General features: G+C 42.7%; 4 protein-coding genes across 4 annotated transcripts in view; 2 read left to right on the top strand and 2 right to left on the bottom strand.

Annotated features, from left to right (window-relative positions):
- edem3 (ER degradation enhancer, mannosidase alpha-like 3) overlaps positions 1–19,129 on the top strand; it is a 461,179-nt gene that overhangs the window by 121,268 nt on the left and 320,782 nt on the right. The gene's annotated exons all lie outside the window — the stretch shown is intronic.
- On the top strand, positions 550–4,498 carry LOC140312062 (inactive tyrosine-protein kinase PEAK1-like). The gene is made up of 4 exons (XM_072389718.1): positions 550–910; positions 1,187–1,320; positions 2,396–2,955; positions 3,291–4,498. Exons 1-4 carry the CDS (start codon positions 846–848, stop codon positions 4,386–4,388), a joined length of 1,857 nt encoding a protein of 618 aa, XP_072245819.1. The 5' UTR covers positions 550–845; the 3' UTR covers positions 4,389–4,498.
- Positions 5,349–11,197, bottom strand: oaz1a (ornithine decarboxylase antizyme 1a). The gene is given in 6 exon segments (XM_072389711.1): positions 5,349–5,973; positions 7,082–7,167; positions 7,420–7,595; positions 7,703–7,789; positions 7,791–7,857; positions 11,009–11,197. Coding segments are annotated over 6 exon segments (666 nt in total). The 5' UTR covers positions 11,128–11,197; the 3' UTR covers positions 5,349–5,842.
- On the bottom strand, positions 14,616–18,586 carry amh (anti-Mullerian hormone). The gene is made up of 7 exons (XM_072389710.1): positions 17,256–18,586; positions 16,878–17,123; positions 16,620–16,789; positions 16,312–16,423; positions 16,132–16,231; positions 15,639–16,048; positions 14,616–15,513 (listed from the first exon to the last, which is right to left on the bottom strand). The coding sequence occupies exons 1-7, from the start codon at positions 17,335–17,337 to the stop codon at positions 15,107–15,109; spliced, it is 1,527 nt and encodes a 508-aa protein (XP_072245811.1). The 5' UTR covers positions 17,338–18,586; the 3' UTR covers positions 14,616–15,106.

Here is a 19,129-nt window from a genome sequence, read left to right as displayed (position 1 = left end):
ATACTGGTTGTAATGCTACTTGAGATTGATATACAAGAACCTTGTATAGTATTTACACGGATCGTCTACACTTACAGTAGCAATTGATCTATGCCAGCAGAATGGCATTATGGGTGAACTTTCTCTCTGGCCTTTTATAATGCTGACATTAGCGCTTCTGGGTGAAATGTCTCAGAAACAAATCAGTCAGTCAGTGGGAAAACACTTTTGGACTTTACAACAGACAGAAACTGACTCTCCCGTCTTTTTGTTCTCATCACACACAACAATTCTAAATGGCTTTTTGAGAAGCTGGACTGTTGTCCTCCTATAGCGGCAAATCATTCACGGGGCAGTCAATGGGTCTTACACTTGTCTTTATCTCTTTGAGTATTTTTAACTTTCCCTTAAATCAAAAGCTCCCCAAAGCGAGAACTTCATCGCGAGGATGCCAAGGATGAATATAGATGAACTGCACCTGAGAGGAAGAGGCTGACACACGCTCAAAATGAAGGGGCTCTGCTGTAACTGCTCTTCCTCGTTCTGTCAAGTTGTGGTTAGCTCATACAGCAGTTTTGCCCTCAGAACAGACAAAACCTTTCCGGTGGCAACCTCAAGCTCACACAGAAAACGATCAGAGAAAAAAGGCGACAGAAGCAACCCTGAGAAAACTCACAACACAAATAATAGTAAGAGGCAGGGAAAATGTGACAGAGGGTGTGACTGAAATAGACGGGAAGTGTTTCAGCGAGACACAGAATTAGAATTACACGTCTAAGCTTAGCATATGCAGTGTGTTCAGTGCCGGGGGGGAGGTGTGAAAAGGTGGAGGAGCAGGTTGGGTGTTGAAGCTTTGAAGAGTCCTGATGGCGTCTGGTTCTGGGCGCAGAGCAGAGGAACAGGCACCGGCACTGCCTGTCAAACAGCGCAGGTAAGACAAGCGAACAAAATAGTCTCAGAAATGTTTGAGGAAAAGACTCTTATTTGCATTTCATTAGATCATAAAATTCTTTGAAAACATATTAGGAAAGTGTTGATTCTACAAGTTATTCCACATGTGAATTAAGTATCCTTCAGTGCACGCTCTTCCCCAAACATTTTGCATGCACGCACGTTACACTGGAGAGTGACAGCAGTTCGCTCGTGCACTGAACATATGTTCATGGTTTAAGGGTGAAGGGTTCTGCGATTCTGTGTATTCTCTCAGGAGCTCCAGTGTGGAGTCTGACAGTTTTACCCTCAACCCTGCTGGACTTCAGCTTCAAAACTACGCAAACAACGAAGTCTTCTCTGAACCCACTGATTGTCACGCAGCCCAGTGCCCCATTCACCAGCGCTACGGTAGGTTTACACAGTGATGAAGGTCAGGTGTGGGATAATACTCACATTATATATATATATATATATATATTAATACACATTCATCAAATGTAAGTTTATGTAATTTAACATTCTCAGTGGAAAATCAGTTAAATGACCCGCTAATTTAAGCTGCTGTTCGGAATGATGGGGAAAAAAACCCAACACGGCATACTACAGCTTGTGGGTCGTGTTTCTCAGTTTGCCTTTCAGTTAATGAGAACCGAAGAGAGGAAGTAACCCCCTGAAACTTTTACTTTCAGTGAAGTGTATGTGAACAGAGCACAATGACTTGCAATATATTCAGTCGGACAAACTGCTGTGATGTCGAAGTTAACCCACCGGGTTACTCGACAACTCGGTTTCCAAAAACGATGGGAATGCTTTGTAATATGTAAATAGAAATAGAATGCAGTTGTTTTTAAATAATCCAAACCTTATTTTCGGTTTCAAGATAAGTACAAAACATGTGCTGAACAAAAAAACAAAGTGGTGAACTGCAGGGCTGCCAGTTTGGCACCTTTCGGAGCCATGCTGACACAAATAAGTGCAGACTGTGGTTTGGCATGATATTGCTATATATTGCATGAAAGAGTTCGAACTTGTATTTGTGGATAAAATGACAAACTGTTTTCTGCCAATGTTTAACATTTTATTCTGAAGCCCATGTCGAGAAGAGAATCCATTGCAGAGGATCTCCACCATTCAACGTTTAGTTGTAGGTCTCGTCTTTCGTTTGATAGATTTTTCTGGATTCACTGAATCTTTTAATGATATTACTGTATCCACTGAGGATGGCGACATCCCCAGATTCATTGTAATTACATATTTAACACGATTACTTGTCCATGAGTCATGAGCTCCTCCACATCTTTGAACTGATAAGACTAATTTGCTACAATAAACCCTGTTGGTTTTGGGATGTTTTTTTAGTATGACACATTTTTCATGTCTTTTGTCCCTGTCGCAATATTTTCGGAAACTTTGTGTTAGAGATACTCTTTCTACATTGTTGCTGTTCAGATCTCACGGAAATCCTTCTCACTCTGCTCCTCAGATCCTTTCCGACACCAAGTGCGATTTTTCTCCGATGGCACGCCGCCACCTGTGCCCAGAAAGAGATTGACTCGCACCCTTTCCCTCCCCGGCAGCAATATGTCTTGCCCCTCTGCTCTGTCTCCCCTCTCTCCTCTGCGAAGATGCCCTCAGAACTTTGACAACCCCCTGTACATGATGGCACCCATACCCGATACTTATTTCAGTGAGGAGGCAGAGGATGTCACACCAGCCAGAGGGAGTCCTGCCTTCTCACCGTCCTTCTCCCAGCTGTGCTTCGACACCCCAGATGAACATCTGCTCTCACTCTTTAGCAGCTTTGTTGACAAGCGCCTTGTTTCTCAGGCGATCCAGCATCGCCACCTACTCTTTCTTAGAAGCATGGCGCAGAGCGTGGAGGCCCGAAGTCTGCTACAGGGAGAGGGCAAAGAGAGGGTTATCAGCTCATATCAGCCCCAGGATTTCCTGCTATGTGAGGGCAGCGAGCCAAGGCAGATTGGAGACAAGATTTACTACAGCCTGCGCAGCTCAAAGTTCCCAGGGAGGGTGCTTGGTTTAAGAGTAATACTACATCCCTTTTTTTCTTCTTTCTGCACAATCTAAAACATGTTCTGAACACGGTGCATTACAATTTGATCTGTTGCATAGATATCACTTACAGCTACATTGCAGAGGAGTGTGGCATGCACACTGCACAGAACACTCAGAAACACAAATGTGATCTGTATCAACATTTGAAAATGTTCCCCTTACTTGTGGTGCTAAACACTTCCTTTTAACTGTCATGAGATACCACAGCTGCAACTTGGCATCGATTTTTTTATTTAGTTTTTTCTCAGGCAAGTTTACTGAGAATAGTTTTCTGAGTTTTCCTTTTCCTTTCTGTTTCTGCGCAGGTACACAAACAGTCAAATGAAGCGTCCTCTGCTTGCCCCAAACACCAACCATCGCATGTCAATGTAAAGGATGTCATTGCCTATTTTGAAATTACCGACATCCTGAAAAACAATACCAACACTCTTGACTACTGTCCCTCAGAGTCAGACTGCACTCCCTGCAAACCACCAGCTGGAAGCAGCACTGAGAGTGCCACAGATTCCCCTGACGCCAATGTTCCCACAGTCCAGTCTTTGCTTCAGAGAGGACGCTGTGTGAGCATCGAGCGAGACCTGCCACAAGCCACTCTAGAGGACTTTGTTGTGGATAGCCGCTCGCTGCCGAGCAAAGAGTGCTCAGATTATGACAGACAGGTGTGTGTTCTGTTGCTGCAGATCTTGATGGGCTCGCACCATCTGTACAACAACAGCGCCGTTGCAGCTGAGCTGAGCCCCCAGGAGATCCTTCTTGTATGGCCCAGCTTGGAGAAAGACAAGGGGGGAAACATGCTGGGAGGAGATGCTTCTGAGGCGTGGAGAGGTTCCAGGAACAGCAGGCAGGAGGGGGAAATGGAGTGGGAAAAGACTAAGGAAAAAGCGAGGATCCAGGCATTATGGAAGACTCATGGTTCTCCACGTGTAGTGCTAGCATTGCAGTCTTCCACTCTGTCAGCGCCTCAGCTTCTGACCTCCATTAAAGTCCAGATAGGGGCCTTAATTCAGTTCTGCCTACCCCCACAAGAGAGCCCAAGATCTCTAAGTTCAGTTCCAACTCAGTCTGAGTGCTCATACCGGAGGGGCCTTCTTCATCTGTCCTCTTTGATTCAGAGTGAGAGCGCATCCCAGATGACAGACATGGTGGCCGTGCTTCAGGTGCTCCTCTGGGGCCCTCAAGTCCCTCTCTTCAATCACAGAAGCTCTTCAACCACAGCTGTGCATAACTGGCTGACAATCAAGCGAGCCCTGCTGGTGATGAAACTGGCAGAGAGGGGACTGGTTCAGGATCAGTCTGCTCTGGATTGGGAAGACTTCATGTGTCTGCAATATCTGTCATTTACAGACTCTGAAACAGTCGTCAGTGTAGCCACTCAGCTGTGGAACACACTGAATGCTGATTGAAGCTTACTGTCAGGATAACTTTGAAGTACAACTTTTTCATTCCTTAACAGCTATTATGTTGTAACATCAGTCTGATAAAATGCTTCACTTATTAAAAGCCCTAAAAAGTATCGTCTCCATCAGCTTTCTAATACAAGTGAACAAACCTTTCAGAAGTTTTAACTAGGGCTGGGCAAATATTAAATTCTTTAATTGCATTATTTCCTGTGACTTATCACGATTAATCGCATTGTTATACACAAAACCCAATAATGGATTCAAAAGTAGCATATAACGCACTTTTATTGGAACTGAAGGAACTGAAATACTCCGGTGATAAGACAAGTCAACGTTGCAATGCTTACAAATAACTTTGGCTCTGTCCAATGTGCCGTGTGGAAGAACTTTGAAATGAAAATGGCCAAAAAAACCTTCTCCATGTTTGTTTTGCACGCTTCATCCGCCATCCTTTTCTTTTCTGACTGTTTCCTAGGCTTGCTCACGACTTTTTCAAAATAAAAGCCAGTGAGCAACAGACGTTCACAATAAAAATAATAAATAATAAAAACTCCGTTAATGGGAAACAAATAATTGTCGGCGATTCATTGGTTAACGCAAAAATAACACGTTAAAGTGCCCAGCCCTACTTTTAACGATTTGGTTCTTTTATACACGTTGAGTAACTTAGTTTTACTCTGCACCCCTCAATGTGTCTGACACATGAGAAGTGCCAGCTCACATTTTCAATTTGAATTAAGAACAGTAGGCCTTTCAGTCTTTCAGGGTAGAGGAGGGACGGACAATCATCCAACTTATTTCATACAACTCCTGTGAAACCAGAGCCGTGTTTGAACAACGCTCTTCCATGTACAAAGTGCGTATGTTTGGGACTGAAGGGGTACACTCTTTTACAAACAAGAGTGCTAACCGAGACCTTCAGGCTTTGAGTGCGTTTATGATTCAAAAGAGCACAGACGTCACTCACTAAGGAGACCACTTTTATTTAGTACGGTTACAACATGCAGATTTCTATTGAGTGGATCATAACAAATTAAAATCATGCCCACATTAAAAAAAAAAAAAAAAAAAAAAGATATCAACAGGAGAATCAACTGATAATTACTATGAAAACATCTACTTACATGAGTAGGATTTCAGTTTTAGCTTAAATATACTGCGGCGATTATCAAGATTCAGGGAAAGTGAACAAGAAGTCAACACATCATAGAGAGTAATACAGTGGGGAGTTGCCCAGATATCATGTGGGTGCTTGCTTTACATTCCTGGTATTCTAACATCTTACCGTGGTGCAACTCGCATTGAAACACAGCACGTGGTAGGTGGAAGGAGAAAAACATCTGACAGGAAAGCTCAACCACACTGAATGAGAATATATTCATTTCCAAAAATTTTAAAGATGCATGGGCAAGGATCAAAAGAAGAACAACAAACGTTTGTAACGGCTCGAGGTTATTTTAATCGTCGTCAGAAGAGTCTCGCTCGATGCTGTAAGCCATGAAGAAAGCGTCAGGGCGGGAGGGGACGAGGGGATGACCCGGTCTAACAATCTCAAAGCCCAGGAAGCTGAACGTACGCAGCAGGGATGCTGAGGAGAGACAAGACGGGAAGAGATGCTCGTTAGTATGAATTTATGACCTCAATACAGCCCAAGATTTGCCCCAAACTACCCATCTCTACCCTTCAAACATCTGAAAATGTCCCTGGAGCTAGTCTACACTCACTATATGACAACTTCATATGAAAACACACAGAAATAATTCATATACTGCAGTGTTGTAAACACACTTCTTTGATAGCGGTACCGTAACTGGCACCTTCCAGTCATATCAGTATGAATGAGAAACCAAAGTATACAGTGCATTAGAAAAGTGGCTTGAACAGAACGGGTATAAATGCTTATCCAGAACTGGAGTTTGGCTGAACTCTGTCAACTTGGTGAGAGATGCTCATCGGTGAGATAATCATACAACTGAATAGATTTAAACATGTACAGTCAGCACTGGTTGGCAGTAAAAGCCACTGAATCTGATCAAGTCAACCTCAATAAAGAATAAATTAAAGTCCAAACTACAAGCCTGAACAATTAATACAGATAAGTTGAACAATGTAGCCCGTTTACCAGCTAAAATAGGGATGTATATAACACTACATAACTATACAGACACCAGTACATTAGCCAACAAAACCTGAGGTTTAAGAAGATGCAGCGAATAAAGGAAGTATTGCTACAGAATGTGGCCAGAGTAGCAACAAAATAAGTTGGCTCATATTGACCTGTGAGCTTTTTGTTTATCTACCCACTTATACACCCATCCGTCTATCCATTTGACACATCTGTGCAGACTCTGACTCTGCAGTCTGACCAAAAAACAGAACGTTTGGAGTAATCCTTGAACATTACCATGGCTCAGGCTAACCTATGTATTTTTGTTAGTTTACAGCCTAATTTTGTTAGTGACAGCAATAAAAAAAACCTGTCTGGTTTCACTTAAACCAGGCTGGTGGTAGAGTTGAGAGGCCATGTGCAACACTGCGCTCCAACTCCAACTCAAAACTAAAACATGTAACTTAGCGAACTGTACAAATGCTAGTGTTGCCAGTGGGAATCTATCCTTTAGAATACATCGAACGTGAGTGAAGTCCACATCAACAACCATGAGATGTTTATGAAAACCAGGTCAGAGGACTCTCACCTCTGTCATCACGGCTCTTGTGAAAGCAGATGAACACGTGATCGGCCTGCAGCTGCTCTTCCGCAAATTCCAGCAAAAGTGCAAAACTGAAGAGAAAGGAGCGAAAAATATGCAATGTTTCGTCAGAACATTGTTAATGATTTCAGCGGGAAATCACTAATCACAAAGCTCCAAGTACGTCTGTACCAAAAAAAATATGTTTATTTTAGTACACCTCATATCAAGCACATGTTAAGGCAGCAGAAGGGTCCGTTTTGACTTTACCAAAATCATTTAATAAGATAAAACGTATCTAAACGTCTTCTTTTAAGTCTGACAAAAAGATTTCTTCCACTGACCTGTCTTTGCTTCCCTCGGGCAACGCTCCAGGAGGGATTTCTACATAAAGGTTGCCCCCTTTCAGCGCAGCCCTCCAGACGCAATGTTTGCTTTCAGAACGGCGGGGCTCAAAGAGCAAGAAGCGCACTCTGCTGTTAGCAGGAGGCGGCTCCTCAAGAACCAACAAATGGGCATCCTACGGAGACGAGAGGAAAAATGACAACAATACGTGCAGATTACACATCAAACGCAGGGGTTAAACACCTGGAAAACATGTAGATTTACTGAAGTTGCTTAACGTACAGAATAAAAGAGCTTAGCTGAAAGATTGCGATCCCGCTGGTCATTCCCTCGCCCACCTGGGATCTTCAGGGGTGGGAGAGGGGCATCAGGAGCACCACAGAGGCCCCGGACACGGGTTACTGCAACAGCGGGAGCACCTCCTGGGACTGGAGATACTGGAGAGGGAATCAAACGCACACAAAAATGGAGCCATCATAAGCGGTGTATTCGCCAGAGGTTCTGCTACCAGAGACAAACCAAACCCCCCCATATAAACAGCAGGTTTATTATACATTACACGATCAAGTGATTTATGGCCATTAATCATTCACTGGAGCTCAGTGAATCTATAAACACAAAATAGAAGGATGGGGGAACACAGTTCAATCATTAACTGCTCTACGGTACAGACGTCCATAGGTGTCGACTCATGTGGAACATCTGGCAGGAAACCTTTTACGCTTTATGTTAGAGAACCACGTCCTAGATGACTTAATAAAATTCTAAATTTGGTGCATCTCGAGGTTTCGGACAAAAACTATCAACAAACTCTGGAGGCAAATTTTGTTTTCAGCCGAAGGTGACCTTTGTATTGGGCTGTATGGGGAGGATTGGTATTGTGACTTTCCAATGTTGAAAATAACTGAAAGTACCTTAGAATTACATTGCAAGCGACGGACAGAATGATCTGAATGTTCTAATCATTCAGATTCACATCCTTGTTAGCTGCTCTTTATGACGTGGCACAAAACAAAATCTATTTGGTCAAATTAGCTGCTGCTAAATTTGAACCAGGCTCCAATCGTGATCATGACAGTAATGCGCTGATATAAGGTCATCCGTGTCTGTGCTTGAAGCAGAGAGGAGAACAACACCAAAGATAAGTCTTTCAGAGAGAAGAAATGGAAGGCTTGTTCGACAGGATGGCTACACGTTTTTACTATGTGCAAATACCAGAAAAAGAAGTTGCGAACAAGGCCTGAAAATCTTTTGTGTGCACATTAAAAGGAAAAGTAGTCTGACGTTATGTCACTGGGATTTTTTATTTTTTTTGTATACGCAGACAAACACCATTCATATTCAAAGTACTGGTGTCTGCACAGCTGCGTACGTTTTACACTGTGGAACCAGACTATTTTCTGAGCTCAGCGCAGCCCATTAACAGCGCCGCTGAAATGCAAAAAGCTCTCTTGCGCAAATGCCACTGCCCTGCCATAAGTGGAGCAGAGATGTGAAAACAAAATGAGAAACTGTGTCATTCTCATGACTAACTGTGTCAATAAGCAATATATATAACTAATAATAACTAACCTAACCAGGCGAGAGAGTTCAAACTATCAGTTACTTTTTCTAATCTCAAAAAAAAAAAAAAAAAAAGGCAGAGTGCCATCTTTTAAATAAACACTCGGTGCTTTCTCTGCCACCTGAACGCATTCATACAGTACGCAGCTTGCACAGGCAGCACCCGGATTTTCTTGATAGAAATAGCTGTTCTGGTCACATGAGCGATGAGTCTTTCAAGCTCCTGCTTATGCAAGAGCAACCTCGAAGTGTATGAATATCACAAAGGAGCAGTAATCTCCAGGGGAACACCGTTGCGCAAGTATTATTCTGGGAATATTTATGCATGGAACCAGTCAAAAGTTAGGACACAGACACTCACTAAAAGCAAAAGGGTAGCTGTGTCCACACTCTTGACCGGTACCGTGTATATGATGCTTTTTATGGAGCATAAGACATAAGGCGTTGCATCTCACAGGAGTACAGAATCTGCAGCAGTAAACCAATCCTCCCCCACACAAGGGGTGTCATGGTCATGGTAGTTTTGAAAACATGATCAAATAAATATGACCAAGTATCTTATTTGTCTCATTTGTTCACTTCGTACCTCTATTACTCTTAGATGCATGACAGCTCTTTAGACATTTTCCAGAATTTCTTTATTGCTGGAATGCTACATAAATTCACTTATACTCAAAGATGACGACGGATGAACCTGTAATAACAAATCATTACTGTGTACCTGTTTGAAAAGGAATAGTGTCTGTATAGCATGTGTAATCACTGCTCTCCGGGCTGCCAAAACCACCACCTTCGCAGTGCAGTGGAAATTTCCTCTCGGAGCTTCACAACACAACAGGACTGGACAGACCGCCCAGATCAAATCGTGTCAAGACATGACTGAGTAACAACGCCCTTAAGCTAATAGCTCGCAAATGCATTAACATGTATATTTAAAGCCATAAAACCAAACGGAGCTCTCGTTCAACGCTTAAATCAAGATGTGAACTAGCAAACGGTGGATCATAGAAATATGATCCACCTACTGACGAATTCATCCCGTAAAATTTTACCAAATCAGACTGACGTATGTGACAAAGGTTACTTTCAATGATTAACTACATCGCCCGATTAGCCAGCTACAAACCAACGGCCTTATAAAATGCCTTTAGAGGAGTTACTCGACGTGCTCGCTAGCACCTGAAGCTAAAAGGCTCAATGAATAGCTTAAAACAAACAAAAAAAATAAACAAGCCTCAATTGATCGATTCAGCCATCGTGTAAACGACGTTTATTAGCAACAAGCTAACTTTACGAAAACCTATCAAATTGGTTTCTTATGATACCGAAATACTCACAACAGGCCGGCAAACCTAATAAGAAATACAACAAAATAGTAAGTGGATGTTAACCACAATTGACAAGTGAAAAAGACCAGTCGTTTTCACTTCAAAGACGATAATATGACAACATCAGTGACATAACGTTACAGTGCTAGCCGTTAGCTAAAGTTGACATCAATATGAAATTAAACCAAATACATTTAGAAAAATCCATAAATAGGGAAAATCCGTTGTTCAACCTTTTTACACAAAGCCTTTGTATTCTGTATCTTATGTATGTATTTATCAATTATTAGTAAGTTAACGCCTAAAATCAGCTACTAGGACCTCAGCATTTAGCGAACGCATTTCTATTGCGTCTACTGGCCTAAGGGTTAGCATTAGCCTAGCGACAAGAATATGAATATCAACAGCAGCGCTAACTGACTGGTCTATTTGCTGGAACAATGTACATCAAAGGTTTGCAATTTCGACACAGTGATATACGTGCATGTGTGCACATTCCCAAAGCGAGCTAGTAAGACACAAAAGAGTGGCTGACATCGTGTTTCTACAAACGTTAACAGGTTAAATATTGCGGTTATGTAAACAAGACACAGAAATTGTATCAGCCATTCCAGGAAATACACTGTACACATTTGTCGGGCCGCGGATTTTAAACTTTATGCATCAAGTTCACTTATAACAGCCGACAACGACATACCTGTCACTTTCAGGTTTATTACTGGACTGCTCAATAACAGGCATCTCGGTTAAGTTTCTCTCTTTTTCTCTAACAAAACAATGACTATTCAAAATCGTCTGTAGGTTAGATTTAACCATCCGGCCAGCGTCCGCACCAGCTGCTCTCTCTGTCCTCTCCTCGTCTCCCGTTGCCAGACTTAAAGCTGAGAGCTGCAGTATTTGTCAGGGGAGTGGCCTGCTCATAGTGACGTTTTTCGATTACATGACGCAGTCGCCGAACCCTTGGATTTTATTGTTTTCTATACTGTTCCCATTGGTATATATATATGTTATATATGTGTGTGTGTGTGTGTGTGTGTGTGTGTGTGTGTGTGTGTGTGTGTGTGTGTGTGCGTGCCTTCATAATAACAACCTGCAATTAAAAACATGTGAAACCTGTGGTTTTGCTATTCCTGAAGAAATTTAGCAAGAACATTATGATATAAAATACACTGTTGTTCGACTGAAGAAAAACTATCCCATTTCATGAACCTTGCGATCTCCCTCTGAACATGTAATCCATACATCAAGGTCATCCATTTACACTCTAGACTTAAAAAAAAAAAAAACATTCAGGGTATTTATGGGGAAGTGGGCAAGAGCTGAAATACATCCCTACAGGGGGGCGGATCTCTGTGAGTAAAGTTGTGGTTAGTGACACAGCGAGAGCATCACAGTCTCTATTCCTACACATTTTAAACCTCAGAACTTCAGTACAATTCTGAATCATGCCTGTTGTGTCACAAAAGACAAAGGCTGACATACTTCAGCGTGAAGCAGTGAGATAATCAGTCTTGGAACAACACTTAGCGCATGGTAGGGTGAGCTAAGCAAACAAAAACAAGATGACACTGAAACTACACACAACTGAATCACAAACAAAGCATTAATAACAGTGAATTAATATTAATAATAGCATTATTTTTAAGTGATGCTGCTCCTGGATTGTAAGAAATAAGTGATTTCAGGAAGTCAAGAGTGGCCGAGCCTATGAACACCATGTGCTGGGATTTCGTAGTTGTGTGGAAACTACATGTATGGCAAGCAACACTGATGATGCGTGCAAGAAAGATAGAAGCAAAAGCTGAGATCTTTTAATGCGCTGCGAGATGCCAGCATAAACAATAAACTCGTTCACCGGGTCGGAAGCATCACCGGTTTGGAAACTGGAGACTTCTGAGGAACAAGATGTTCTCTGGCATGGACAATCAATCATTCCCACTGTATGACACATTCAGCATCTCGGTCATAAAGAGCACTTTAGGGAATCATTACTTCCATTCACCAGTTCACTGCGATGTGCCAGATGACTGCACAACTCTGGGTCACATAAATGTTCCAACTCTTAACATGAGGAAAGCGTAGGCTCCTCAACCACAGTCAGCTATGCAATAGGTATCCAGTTTACCTTCTGTTATCATTTAAAAAAATGGAATTATCATTATTATTATCATCATCGTCTCCTCCAGTTTGTCTTGTTGTTCTGATCCCTGGAATATAGGCAAACTCCCAATTACTAAGAAGTATCTGCAGCATTAGTAGACCACACTTTCCTTTTTTCCCCCAATGCCGTTCATCTGTGCCTGTCAATCAAGAAGCTTTGGGAACATGTTGCAGCCTGTGGGGGACTCTGTCCGCGGTGTCCACAGCGGAGGAATCACCAGCAAAAACATTGTACTTACCAGATCTGTGGAAAGTAATCTGAGGGAGCAAATCAGGTAAGCTCAATTTCATGTTGCAAAGACTGATACGAAACTTGGCTACAAGTTTCTTAGTCAAAGAGCTGCATGTGTCTATTTAAATCTGCCTCGTTGGTCCCTGACATGGAAGGACTGGGCTCGTGAGAATGCACCTGCACTTTGCAAGATAAACACGACAAAAAGTGAACGCTTCCTTCATGTCACAGCTTCAGGTTGGACCTGGATTTCATGTCAAAGCTCAGGATTTAGGAGCCGGAGCTGGAACAACTGCAAACATCATAAGTAAGACTAAACCTTCACCCTAACGACCGTATAAGTGTGTGCACTGGCATCTGACTAGTTTGTGTCTTTCTGTAGTGTCCTACGACCGGATTCTGTCCATTGAACGTTTGAGCGATGTTCCAAATCCATGGAAAGGATTTAGTATGAATCGTTGCTTGGTGCTGGCCGTGGTCATCCTACTGGTGAGCTCAGGAGTACATGAAGTGCACGGTGAGCGCTCGCCATCATTTTCAGCAGCGAGGAAGCCTGTGAAATGTTCTCATCGAGTCAAGGAGTTTGTTCTGACTTATTGCAGAAATATTTACTGCCGTTTTGCTTCCATCGTTGCTTTTTTTTGTGTCATTTGATTATTTTCTGCACCACAGCTGATTTAGGGTAAAAAAAATGTATTTTTCATCTGATTTTGATTTCCAGATGCTCTGGATTATTTTGTTGAGGAGACAGGTATCAGGTCCTTCTACGGAAGCCTGCAGGCCGGTTCATTACCTCAGGTATGGTCTGTCTTTTCAAGACAGTTCATCTTAATCTTAAGACAATTCTGGAAAAGTCTTGCCAAAATATGGACACAAGAAGAAAAAAAAATCCACTTTTGGCTTAGAGTTTATAATATTCATAATGGAATCTAGAGTGTATTCATAGTTAGTTTGGTCTGTAGTTTGCTGGTTTAAACAACAGTACATACAACTCCACTTCCAAAAGGTTGGGATGCTGTGCAAACTGTGAATAAAAACAGACAAATATCCTAAACCATTGTTTCTTTCACAATAGAAGCATAGAAAAGAGATCACATGTTGAAAGTCAGACATTTTACTATTTCATTGAACATACTGTTGAATTTGATGGCAGCGACATGTCAAAAAAAGGTTGAAACAGGGCCATTTTCACCACTGTGTTGGCCTCCCTCTGCAACATACTCGTCAAGCCGTTGGTTTTTTTCACAGCGGTTACTTTCCTGTTCTTCTCTGTTGCCCGTAGCCCAACCTTTTTTGAGATGAGCTGATATTTTTCACGAAATAGAAAAATGTCTTACTTTCAACATTTGATGAGTCGTCTATGTTCTGTTGTGAATAAGACTCCGTTTTATGAGATTTGTGAATCATTACAATGTGTTTTTTTTTTACATTTCACACAGCGGCCCAGCTTTTCATACATACAGGTTGTAATTAGACTTTTATACTTAAAAACTTGAGTCAGTTTCAACCAATTTCATTAGACATATGAAGATATCGAGGCTCTTTGTTTGGCCTATTTTTGGATGATTTATCTTATTGTGTTTTATTGAGCAAGTCCTTTCTTTTTTTTTGCTATATATCCTCTTTATCTTTCTTAGTTCACAGTGTGTATTTCTGTGGCCCCTACTGTGTGAATTAGACAGCACGTGGTTGCATGTTTTCTGCCTCCAGATTTCCTTGTGGGACACTTTCATGTGGTGGTGGGAAACCGAAGAACTTGGAGCAATAAGAAGAAGAAAAAAGCCGATCGTCCACAAAGCGATCCTGAAACCAAAAGCTAAAGAGTAACACAGGAAATACACACGGAAGGAGCGTCATCAGCTGTTCAAACGGCAGATTCCTGTATGAAGAACACAGGCCTTATTATGTATACTTTGCATTTAATCGTATAAAGATTCAGAATGTTACATTCAATCAATAAAAATTTTGGACCATCATTTAATTAATCGTACTTAAGAGGCCATATTGAGATGCCTTTGTCACATTTACATATCTTAGTACACATCATTTGGAAAAGTAACAAATAAACTCACTGTTAATCATCTGACGTTGCCATTAGAAATAATCATCTTACATAGTGTGGTCTTAAAACATATATTGTACATGAGCTATTTATTGATTATAATCCCATAACATATTTCAGAACACAGGAAGATGATAACACTGTAGTGTAAGAAGTCGTATGAAGTGAAAGCACCTTTGCATGTACCATAACCGTACTGCATAAATACTGCACACAACAAATATGTGACCATAAAGTAAACATTAAGTGACCCTTTTTTTCCCACTATAACATGTGAGAGTCAGTGAGGGTTACAGCAGACAAGTGAAATATTAAAAGTCGTCTCCAAGGGGCAAACAGCTTTAGCGACATCCACACTCCTTCACTATCATATCTGGCTTGATGGAGAGAAAAGACCCTTCCGGGTTCCAATCCACGACCTCCAGGGGGTCGTAGGCCACAGGCACACAGCAGGGGGCCCGCTCGTTTGCATTGCCCTTCTCAACGTGGGAGTTGAGCAGGGAGGCGTGGTTGTTGCCATTGGTTAGTGGGAAAGCACACGAGCCTTGGCAGTTGTTGATGTTTGCCAACTGTGGACCCAAAAGAATCTTTTCAAAGGACACAGTGAGGCTCCTCAAGCCACATATGTGACTCCCCGATGGAGTGTCAGGGCCAGCTCTGGGGGCCCGCAGCTTTCTCTGCATGTTATATGCATGGGCCACCGTCTGCAGGGCCTTCAGCAGGAGAAATGCACAGTACTGACTCTCGCCTGTTCAAAGCAGAAGAGAAAACAGGAGCGCGAGTTGAAAAGTGATTCTTATGTCTGTTAAAGAAAGTTCAGATACAAATCTACAGCGGTTCATGCATTACGAAACGGTTATCTCTTCACATCACCTGCTGCTGTTTCCTTCCCTTGAAAAGCACTGAGTTCTTTGAGCCTCCCTAGCCTCTCTGTGGCTCTGTGATCCATGTTTTCCTCACTTATAAACTCCAGTATCTGCATCTCACTCTGCTCCAGCCTCTGCCCGAGCTCCTCTAACAGTGCAGGAGACAGGGCCAACTGTCCGTGTTGCACCGGAGACTTGGAGCCCCAGTTAGTGAAGGAGAAGATAGTAGGGGCAGAGGAGTTGATGATACCTGCCAGCATTGTCTCGCTGGAGGATAAGCCGAGTGCCAGGGGAGGCAGGGACTGTAAGGAATCCAGTGGGAGCAGAGGGGGCTTGGTGTGGAACTGAGGCAGGACGTTATCCAGGAACCGCCTCAGCTCACAGATGAAGGAGGTCTGTGAAGAACTCTGCGCATGTCTGGAACAGAGGGTGAGGCATGTCACTGAGCACCACTGTGACAAGACTTATTTTCAAAGGAGGGATGTGAGAGCTAAAGCAACCTTGTTTCAGTTCCAGTTTCCCCTGAGAAAAGCAGAAGTGGTGCTATGGAGATGTTACTTCCTGATTTTCCACCAATAAGGACGTCTTTTAGGTTTTGCCCTGCAGTGAGAAGAAGCGTGATCAGGGTGCACATGACACATGACACATGACCATGAAAGCAAATGAAAATCATATCTTACTCATATTGGGGGATTTAGCCTCAATAGAAATGGTCCATTTCTGCTCATTACTGCCCTCTGATGATTTTCCTGTTAGTAGCATGTGCTGCGTTCCTTGTGAAAGGCACACAGACTGGAACAGACAACAGGGAAACTTGTGGATAGCAGGTGACAGTACTGAAATCTACAAGTTTGATGGCATAGATTTTCTCTTTGAAAACGTTTTCGTTTTCCTTAAGTAATGAAATGTCAAAAAAAGCAATTCTCAAATTCTCCCAACAGATTTAACAGCGTAGTCCGTGCTGTGTTCCCCTCTGGCCTTTCATTACCTGTGTGTGCGGCTGCAGAGTCTGACCAGTAAAAGCAACATCGAGATCACCGCCTGTGAGGGGACTTTCAAACGTGAAGAGCAGCACCGGGTTTCGCTTGAGCAAAGGGGACTGAGGGAGGTCAAAGGTCACCACGATGGCTCCACGCTCGTCGTCCTCCGACACCAGCACTGACGCAGAAAACAGGATGCGAATGCGTGAAAACAAAACCCCAAAGATTTCAGCAAAAATGACGCGGCAGCCAGAAAGAACTACTACCTGCAGCTGGATGCAAGACTTCCAGACCTGCTCTCCTGTTCCGTCTGAGTGCTTCAGCGAGCCGCGACAACAACGAGCGTAACGAATGATCTGATACGCTGCAGACTCCAAACAGAGGCAGACTGCTGCCTGTGAGGTCACCATCGTTCCCCACTGCTTCTCGCAGCGCAGCAACTATGTCATCCACAAAGCAGGGCGCGTTATGAGGCACTGAGGAAGCTGTGTTTGCTGATGGGAAGGCGTGCTCTGAATTGGAAAAAGAAGTCACAACACAACAGTCAATTTAGGTTGTTTTTTTCTGCTCAAAACTAAATGAAAACCAACAGACTATGCAAAGATGCTGCATGAAATTGCACGAATCAACGGACACCGTCTGACCTGATGCTGCGGGAGTGAGAGGTGGGCTCAGCTGCTGCCCATGCTGGGCCATGCTCGAGAATATCACCAGCACAGCCAACATGCTTCACCGTCTGCCTGAAGCGCCTGTGTGAGCCGACCTTTCTCAGTCGCTTGTTTTGTACGTGGATGGGAGTTCCGTCCTCCCACCTTCCCTTCTCACTAGCGGAGGGGCAGGTCGCCAAAATAGGAGAATAATGTGTCCTTCGTGAGACTCTGACTCTGGGAGGTCTGCCGAAAAGAAAGGGAAAGTGCGAAGGGCAGCTTTGTTGATTTGAACACCCACTGAGCCCCCCAGCAGCTGCGGAGGGAGCTTTGAAGTCTCAAACAAACAATGCTCCAGGAGGGAAGATGGGTGGAGTTTTTTAAATCCTTTATAGCTGTAGAGCAAATGTGTGCATTGTTTAGGCTAAATGTGGGGAAAGGCGCAGGTTTCAGTAACATTGTGCGTGAAAAACACAAGGCAGAGTGAGGACCCTGAGGAAGATCAAACCCATGTTGCATTAATAAAAACACAGGGAATAGCTCACAGGTAGAGATGCCCCAGTTTAACGGTCTATTGAAATATTTTCCAGAAAACAAAGCGATGATATTCTACTTGAAGATGATGCCGTCAGCAACTGGACGACAAAGCTGGAAAAAAAAAAAACCCCAAAACTTTAAAACTCGCAGCTGAGCATCAAATTCCTTTTGATGAATAAGCTCTTTCCTTTTCAACTCTGTTACAAATTAAGACACCGAATTCATAACCAGTGGCCATATTTCTCTTCTGTGGGCTCTCGTTCGTCTTTAACATGTAACCATGTCACATGCCAGGCCCAAAAAAATAATGATAAGACCATTCATGTTGGTCTGGAAGGAACTGTGGAAGCTTGAGAAATGAAGTAGCATTTGGATGAAATGAAAAAGGACGATAAGAGCTGGTTGCGACAGTATCAGTCATCGCGGCAGGTTATCCGTTCAGGTTCCGCGGTATCCTTCGTGCTGACAGAAAAACAGATTCCTTCCAAAACTCTGTGACTCCCTTTGCATTTCTCACAGTAGCAGTCTTGTTTTGCAGACAGTCAAGGTCTCTGAGCTGTCGAGCGGCTGTGTATCCCAGGCGATAAAGCCTTTTTAGTGAGGAAAAGCAGGAGCTCTCCATTATTTTTCTATTGGCTGCGGCAGAGCATTTTCAAGGCGTTTCTTCATGTTTATGGCTCGCAAATATGACCACCAAGAAAAAGTTAGAGAAAAAAATGCAGTTATTCCAGCGTCTCATGAACCAGTGTTTTATTCACGGTGGCTGAACAGAAACCGTGTCAAATCTGGAAATTGAGATATTTCAGTGTTCCCTGGAAAATGTTTGCTTCTTGAATTTTATGGCAGCAACACGTCTGAAAAAAGGGTGACGTTTAACTCAAGGTTACCACCGTTTAACTCAAGGTTACCACCGTTTAACTCAAGAAGCTGTGGCTTTTCCAGTAGCTGCAGCCATTAAACCCGACATGAGCCGTTTTTCATCCACTAGTAAAATGTCTCACTTTTAAAATGTGAGGTTTTCTATGTTCTATTGTGAATGAAATATTTGGCTTGTGAGATTTGCAAATCATTGCACTTTGTTTCCATTTTACACAGCTTCCTGACTCTTTTGGAATTGGGTTTGTATTTCAACATTGAACTAAATTTGAACAAAATAAACTCTTAGCCAAAGGCCTGCTAAGAGTCTCATGGGCCTCCATTTTAAACTTTAAAACGTTTCATGCTTTAATGTAATCTTATCTCTGAGACATTACAATAATTCACCAATAATTCAATTTACACCTGCATGACAGGAGGCATTTTTTATTTTTTTGCTTTAAATAAATCTAATTCCG

The sequence above is a fragment of the Leuresthes tenuis genome, unplaced genomic scaffold (assembly GCF_036924035.1).
Source record: "Leuresthes tenuis unplaced genomic scaffold, fLeuTen1.0.hap1 SCAF_7, whole genome shotgun sequence".
In the NCBI taxonomy this organism is placed as follows: domain Eukaryota; kingdom Metazoa; phylum Chordata; class Actinopteri; order Atheriniformes; family Atherinopsidae; genus Leuresthes; species Leuresthes tenuis.
This window is presented reverse-complemented; position numbering and strand designations above follow the sequence as displayed.

Coding starts and splice junctions, on each gene's coding strand:
- LOC140312062 (XM_072389718.1), top strand. CDS start 846: ATGGCGTCTGGTTCTGGGCGCAGAGCAGAGGAACAGGCACCGGCACTG. Junction 911..1,186: donor CTGCCTGTCAAACAGCGCAG/GTAAGACAAGCG, acceptor GTATTCTCTCAG/GAGCTCCAGTGTGGAGTCTG. Junction 2,956..3,290: donor GGAGGGTGCTTGGTTTAAGA/GTAATACTACAT, acceptor GTTTCTGCGCAG/GTACACAAACAGTCAAATGA.
- amh (XM_072389710.1), bottom strand. CDS start 17,337: ATGTTGGCTGTGCTGGTGATATTCTCGAGCATGGCCCAGCATGGGCAG. Junction 16,790..16,877: donor AGTCTTGCATCCAGCTGCAG/GTAGTAGTTCTT, acceptor TTTCTGCGTCAG/TGCTGGTGTCGGAGGACGAC. Junction 16,049..16,131: donor GAAACTGGAACTGAAACAAG/GTTGCTTTAGCT, acceptor CCTCTGTTCCAG/ACATGCGCAGAGTTCTTCAC.